A 7,200-nucleotide genomic window follows, 5' to 3' on the forward strand; every position below is an offset into this window, starting at 1 on the left:
TTGCTCACCTCCTTGCATCTCAGTGCCCTTTTTCTCATGACCTCACCTGAAACCCTGTCTCTTGGTGCATGGTCCTGGATTTCCCCCTCATGCCTGACTCTGTACTTACAAAAGAAAGAAGCTGGGGTGTGTGTTAATTATACCTCTGTCTGTGTGCTTCTGTAGGCCAAGCCTGCAGCTAGGGCTTGTCATCTTTCCCCTGCCTCTAGCAGGAGCTGAGGCTGATGGATTTATACTTCTAGCTCTCCTTCTCCCCCCTCCATGGCTTAGCTGTGCTGTGTGAGACCCAGCTCTGGGCCCTGTGGAAGCTCTGTTGAGTTGGGAAGGTGGTGTTTGGTTAGAGCAGGCTGCCTGGGACTCCATCTCCCCAGGTTCCTGATACAATTTTAGAAGTGATTTGTGCATCTCAGCAAATCACTCAATTTCTCAGGGATCATTTAGGAAGTACAGCTAATATTTACTTGACACACAGTGCAAGGTGTGCATGTATAAATAGCTAGATTTGTGACTGTGGGCACTGTTAGGCTGCTGTAAAATATGCTAGAGCAGTTCCTGGTGGTGTTAAATATGCAGAGTAGCTGCTTGGCTTCACCTGCCAAAGGACATCAGTCCTCAATGAACAGAGAAACTGAGGGAGCCAGCACTTAAGACCTCCAAAAGAGACACATGGCAGTTGATGGACTTCAGAGGTAAAATAACTCCTCTCACTTGCCAACCTGTCTTCTGTCAGTGGCACAAGTTGCTCTTGTGGCCAAAATGATGGCATCTTAAGAGCTGGGTGCAACTGCAGACTCCTAAAACAAATACATGGTCTAACTGGAATATGAGGTGCAGGTATTTTGTCTAGAGGAGGATGGGGCTCTGGTGGTGACCTTAGATGGATGATCTTGGGGATGGGGGATGAAATCTGCCTTGATTTGAAGAATAGTAAGGAATAGGTCTTATCAAGGGCATGGTCTCAGGTAGAACAGTCTACAGCTTTGCTGCTGTGGGTAACTGCAGAGACAGATGCTGAGATAAAGATCCTCTGAGGCTGGCACAGGGCACTTGTGAAGTCCTGGAGTTGGGAGAAATGCTGCTTACTGCTCCATCACTTTTAGAAGACTAAATCATTCAACTAATTGGGCATAATTCAGAGTTGGCTACAAGCAACAGTAGTGTGTGTGTAGTGATTGCTGTCTATCCAAACTCAAAAAAGGCTTTTTTTTTGCTTTTGAAAGGTGGAAAGAAGGTGGGGAGGAATAAAAAATCCATGTGGCTGATGTACTCACATCCCTTAGTAAAGTGCTGGCTGAATTTCAAATAGCTGATTATGAATCAAGTAAAAGCCTGGATGGGACTACAGGTAAAACTGTAGGAAAAAAACAACCATTCTAAACTTGTAAATGAACAGATCATTCATTGTGCCATATAACACATTAAACTTACCCTTAATTAAACCTAAAACCAACATCACACTTCTATGAACCATTTTTCCATTGCAGCCTTTCTCTTCAAGAAAGTTTCAGAGACCTTATTTCATAAGTTTCATTGTTTCTTACCTCTCCAGAGCCCACCCAAAAGCAGCAGGTACTTGATGACATTGGTTTGCACAGCTCTACTTTCCTCCTCAGTCTCAGTTTTTTAATATTGTCTTGAAAGCTTTTGTCATTCTTATGCAAAACTATGCAAATGAGCTACTTCAGCAATGCCCAGTATCTCTTCCTGCAGCAGCTTTGATAACTTTCAGGCTTTCAAAGTTAAAGACACTCTACTTATTAATGACTTCGAGGTGAGTTAGACTTCAATGTCTCATCAGATTGGGTATCCTTAAAACTTCTAATGGGATCCTTGAAAATCTGCCAATGGACTGGATGGGTTTTCTGATGAATTGTTTTAATGGAGCTCTGCCTTGCTATTTGGTTAACAGTCCTCAGGGTAGCCTAAGGCTGCTTACTTTCCAATTTCCTTGTGTTATCTGGAGATAAATGTCCACCTTATTGGAGCTTAATGGCCAATTAGCTGAGCCCAATGAAATCTGAAAAATACAAAAAGCAGTTCTGATCCCTGGCAGGATATTCTCCTCCTTAACTGAGGTTGAATCCAGAGTTACAGCCACTGCTCCTTGTGAGGAGCCTCGTGGGGCAGCCACCTTCAGCCTGTAAAGCACAGTTGAGCTCATTTTTCACTGCAGTGGTGGTGTTTGATTTGTTTATCCATCTACAGTCAGAAAATTGGGCCCCACTTTCCACCCTTGATGGCCTGGGATGAGCTGGGTGCTTGCAAAGCCTTGCTGCTCTGTGCATCCCCCTAAGAAAACTAACTTGGCATAGATTTAGTAAATATTCCAGCATTGTTTCCTTTGGTTTGGAAGGGTTGTGTTGGTTTATTGTTTTGGGGAAAAAAAAAATGTTATTGAAATGCTGTTGTAAATGTTTTGGTTAGAGAACAAAACATGGTCTGAGTGAGCTCAGCTGTCAGAATTTAACCCTAGGTGTGAGCAGCTGTACCAGGAGCTGGGCACTGCATGCTTCCAGGCATTTGGGGTGCCTTGAAATGTACAGATTCAGCCTTTTTTTTAAACAAACCTCCCAAGTTAATCCCTTCTCCTCCTCCCACAAGCATTAAACACAGGTCAGGGGGTAGGTATGCACACAGGCAAGAGGAACACAAGAATTGGTACCATGCCAGGGGTTCTGATTGAGCCACTGTGAGGGTAAATAGGAGGGCAGCTAATTGCTGTATCTAAAAGGAGTTTTGTAGTTCCAAAAGTGAACTTGGTAGTTGCAGGCTAGAGTTTGGGAAGCTGGAGTTTTGTCTGCTTGAAGGTCAACCTACTTATATTTTAATCAGAATCCCTGGACTGAATATTAGCTGCATACCTGCTCAAAGATTTTTGTTGCTGTTTACTAGTAAGGAATAAATTATTCAAGATATACCTGTGGGCTTCAATATTAATACTTTGCATTTTTTATGATGCTTCTTAAAAAAAAGCCCAGTTTATATATTTGGAAAACTACTGATCAGTAGGTATTTTCAGATGCCCATCTGAGCAGCATGGAAGCATAAATTATGGATGCTTGCAGCATTCCCATGGGATAGGAGAGCATTAGTAATCATTAACAGCTAAGGAAGGCTGAAGCCAAGGAAAGCAGAGTAATACAATCATCTAAGACATCCCTGGCAGGGCTGAACCCTGTCTCTGGTCTTCTCAAATTCCACCCAGAGAGCTGCCCTTGCCTGAAAGGGGTCCTGTCAGCAAGGCTGGACTGTGTCACCAGCACACTGACGTTGATCTTCCCCCTCCTGAAGGTTACCTCAGTGACATTCCTAGCAGGGACCACACCAGGAGTCACCAAGCTCCCCTGAAAGCCTTGTGGTGCTCAGCGTGGCATCGTGGTGGTGCTGAACACCAGTTGGGTGACGCGTGGGTCCAGCTTGAATCCATGTCTGCATGGCTTTGGCAACTGCTGTTGGGAATGAAAGTTCTAGGAGAGATTTCCATAGTATTGATGAGGGACTGGGAAGGGGTGGGAGAGATGAGACAACGTGCAGTGAGTGCTCATCTCCTGTGTCTGAGTTTTAGTGGTGTGAATAGATAATGGCAGCAGAAAACTCAAGCATGGTAGAAGCAGACAGAGTTCTCCTTCCTAGGTTCCTTTGATGGGTTAGGGGTAGGAACTGTGCCCCTGTGGTGTGCCTGACAGCCTTGAGTGGCTGGCAAGGGTGTTTTAAATCCAGCACTGAATTCCTTGGCTTTCTGTGGAGTGTCTAGTTGGATTTATTTACATTGGCAAAAAAAAGGGAACTGACTTGAAGACATGCCATGCACAGACTTAGAGGATCTTGAAATAGCAGGGCTTGAAGACCTTCTTTGCTTTCCCAGGGGCAAATCCTGCCACTGAACATATGCTGTAGGTTTTCTATTCAAGTTTTTTTTCCCCCTAACTCCCATTTTGCTGCTCTTTACTTCTGAACACATTAAGATGTGGTTACTGAAATGACTGAATTTTTGTACATGGAGCACTTGCAAATGTTTTACACATGGGTAGAGAGAGACAGAAACCAAGGTGATGTGTGATCATGTACAACTAGGACTAAGATAACATCCCAGTGATAACAGAGATCCTTGGCAGGGCAGAACATCAGGTCAGTTGTTTGCTGTCTGTGCTTTGCTTAAAATGGAGATACCACTGACCTCAGTTCCTTGAGTTTCATAAATGCTGCTAAGTGCTCAGTTCCTCAAAGTGGGCATCATCAATAATTCATTATCACTTAATTGCTGGAGCTGATTTCTGATTGATTTGGTAAGTAGGGCACTAGGAAATGGTTTCCCCTTGTTGGTTCCACTTCACTGCTTCTGCCAAGGTTTCGTGGGGGAGTTGTCCACATGGCTTTCTACTCTTCTTCTGTGCTTGCTTTGTCCAGGGCCACAACAAAAATGGGAAAGCTTAGGAAAAAAGGATGGGGCAAACAGCATCTGAGGGGGTTGTGAGGTTCTTTTTGCACCAGCAGCATGGCCAAGAAAGGACTGCAAAAAGGGTGAGTGGCCTCAGTCTCCCAGGGTGGGGTGTGGCAGATTTCTGGCAGTAGTTTGGACACTAGAGAGGGAAACTTTAAAATAGATGTCCTGGGAAATACGTGGTGCTTGTTTTTATTAGCCCAGGATAGTCTGTTCTAAGATCTGTATGAAAATACAAATGAAGCAGTGTTAAATACCCAGAAATGAGGGGTGGGGAAGGTTTATCTACATGGTTTATCCTCTAGGGCTGCTGTAAGTATCTTCCATCCACTTGGTTGGCTGAAGGTCCAAAAGTAACAACAAGAGGAGTTCAATCATAGTATCTTCTGATCACTTCCTTGTAGTTTGGGACGTTGGCTTTACCTTGCAGGATCTCAACAGTTTAACACCTGTACAAGGCTCAGCAGTGTGAGATGTTCTCAAAGGCTTTGCTGCATCCCAAAAACCAGCACAGAGTCTGTTGGAGCGTGTCCTTCAGCTGAGGTTGGTTTGCCAAGCAGGCATGAGGAGGGGATGTGGTTGGGTTTTGTTTGTATGTTGGTGTCTGGGTTGTTTTTTTTTTTTTTAATAAACATAGTTTCCAAATGGATTCTGTTTTATCTTAAACACATATCAAGAATTTTGTGGTTATTTTTAGTCATTTTTGAGGCTGTGTCTGGATTCTTCTCTTTAAATGAACTTCCAAGGATATGTTTCAGTGCATTAACTCTGTTTTAAACTGCTATGAATAGAGAAGTGCATTGACAATGCAGTTCTCAGAAAGGAGTCTCTTTGTTCTGAGGTGTTCTGATGTCTTTAAGTTTCATTAACATGACAGGGATGGAAAGAATGTCCCTGGTGCTCAGTTGCTTTGTGGGATCCCTAAAGACTACTTCAATCTTGTTTCAATTTCCAGTTAGCAAACCTCCTTTAAAAAGTATTGGTTTCCAAATGAAAGTTTGAATGATGAGACGTTATTAAAGCTAAAAATCTTTTCAGCCAGCTGCACTTTGTTCAGTGTGTCACTCTTTGGAGGAAGAGGAGGAAAATAACTGGGCACAGAAGATGTTCTTTCAGGGAATAGTTTTCCATGGAGGAGTTGTTAGAACTGGGAGTTTTCTCTTGAATTCATTGAGGATACTTTGAGCAGTCACATGCCTGCACCTTATGTTCCTAAATCTAACATCTCACAGAAAAATTTGTTGTAGGCTTTTCCAGGCAGCAAATTGAGAAGGGGAAAATAGCAATTTTAAGGTCTGAGTACAAAATTTTGTGCTAAATAAATGTTTGCTCACAAAGCATCTCTGTTAGCATTTGACATGACAATCTTGCTGTGATTTTTAGATCTCCTGCTGTAGGCAGGAGATTTTTAGAAGAAATAAGAAGTGAATTTTCCCCAGAGGTCTCATTTCTTTGGCATTGGATTTCTGATTGTATCCCTTTGCCAGCCCCAGCTAGCTGGGACCTGTTCCTTGTGTGTTGCCCCCTCCTCCTCTTTGGAGGCACAGATGAGAGTTCATGAGAGACATCTTAGTGACCATCTAAGTGGAAAGGAAGCAAGAACTGTCCTTGTCAGGTTCAGGGCATCTGTGTTTGGGGTTTTGTATCATAGATAGGTTCAGGTGTTCTTCTTTTGAGGTCAGACATGGGATGAATTAGTGGTTTTTAGTGGTGGTAACACTTCAGGTCTTAGTTTTCCCTTTGTACTTTCAGCTAGCACACAGAGCATGGGTCAATTTAGATGGTCAAAAGTAACAGGATTTTTGTGTTAAATTCTTGTATCAGAAATTTCTGTAAATTAAGTTAAATGAATTGTATTTATTAATTGAGCCTCACACCTTTTTCCCTTTCTAAAAGAGACTAATCTTTGATCAACAGAGAAGCCCTGTTGCTTAAGCAGAATGCAAAGAGAGTTGAGAAGTGTTGTCAGTGTAATGGACAGTTCATTTCTCCTGCAGCCACTCTGGTTACATGGCCATTAACAATTAAATTATTAATGAAGGATTGCTGAAGGAAGCCACTCCTGGCTGCTGGCTATCCCCTTTCCTCTGTGCTGTCACCAGGGTCACAGGAGTCTCCTTCCACGTGAAGCAGCTGAGATACAGACAGGCTTTCTTCCAGATGTGGAGAACGTGGCTGAGTTGTTGATATCTTTCACAAAACACTTCTTTTTTCTAATTCTTCAATGCAAGGAATTGACTTTTATGTTACAATGAATGATGAGCATCCTTCTACATACCAGCAACTGAAGCCCTCTGCCCCAAGGTCTCTCTGAAAACAGAGCATCCTGATGCATTTCACAATATTAATTAATTGTGTAATATTGTGAGATCTCCTTCTACAACCAGGTGACCCCTTAGTGGATGAGGGAAAGGCTGTGGACATTGTCTGCCTGGACTTTAGTAAGGCCTTTGGCACTGTCTCCCAGGGCCTTCTGCTGGAGAAGCTGGTGGCTCATGGCATAGACAGGTGGGCTCTTGGCTGGGTGAAAAACTGGCTGGGTGGCCAAGCCCAGAGAGTTGTGGTGAGTGGAGTTCCATCTGGTTGGTGACCCATCACAAGTGGTGGCCCCCAGGGCTCAGTTTTGGGGCCAGGCTTGTTTAACATCTTTACAGTGGTCTGGATGATCAAGTGCACCCTCAGTGTGTTTGGAGATGACACCAGATGGAGTGGGAGTGTTGGTCTCATCGAGGGTCCTGAGGCTCTGCAGAGGGGTCTGG

The 7,200-nt window shown here is 43.6% G+C and overlaps 1 protein-coding gene across 1 annotated transcript in view; it reads left to right on the plus strand.

Moving 5' to 3' along the window:
- Positions 1 to 6,828: 6,828 nt before the first annotated feature.
- Positions 6,829 to 7,200, plus strand: part of LOC103779158 (low-density lipoprotein receptor class A domain-containing protein 3-like) — a gene marked incomplete at both ends in the record, with an annotated part of 35,562 nt that continues 35,190 nt past the window's right edge. The window contains one exon of the mRNA XM_008946779.1: positions 6,829 to 7,004. Within this exon, the coding sequence (XP_008945027.1) occupies positions 6,829 to 7,004 (176 nt within the window). The remainder of the gene's footprint in view (positions 7,005 to 7,200) is intronic.

Source organism: Merops nubicus, unplaced genomic scaffold (assembly GCF_000691845.1).
Source record: "Merops nubicus isolate BGI_N331 unplaced genomic scaffold, ASM69184v1 scaffold2589, whole genome shotgun sequence".
Classification (NCBI taxonomy): domain Eukaryota; kingdom Metazoa; phylum Chordata; class Aves; order Coraciiformes; family Meropidae; genus Merops; species Merops nubicus.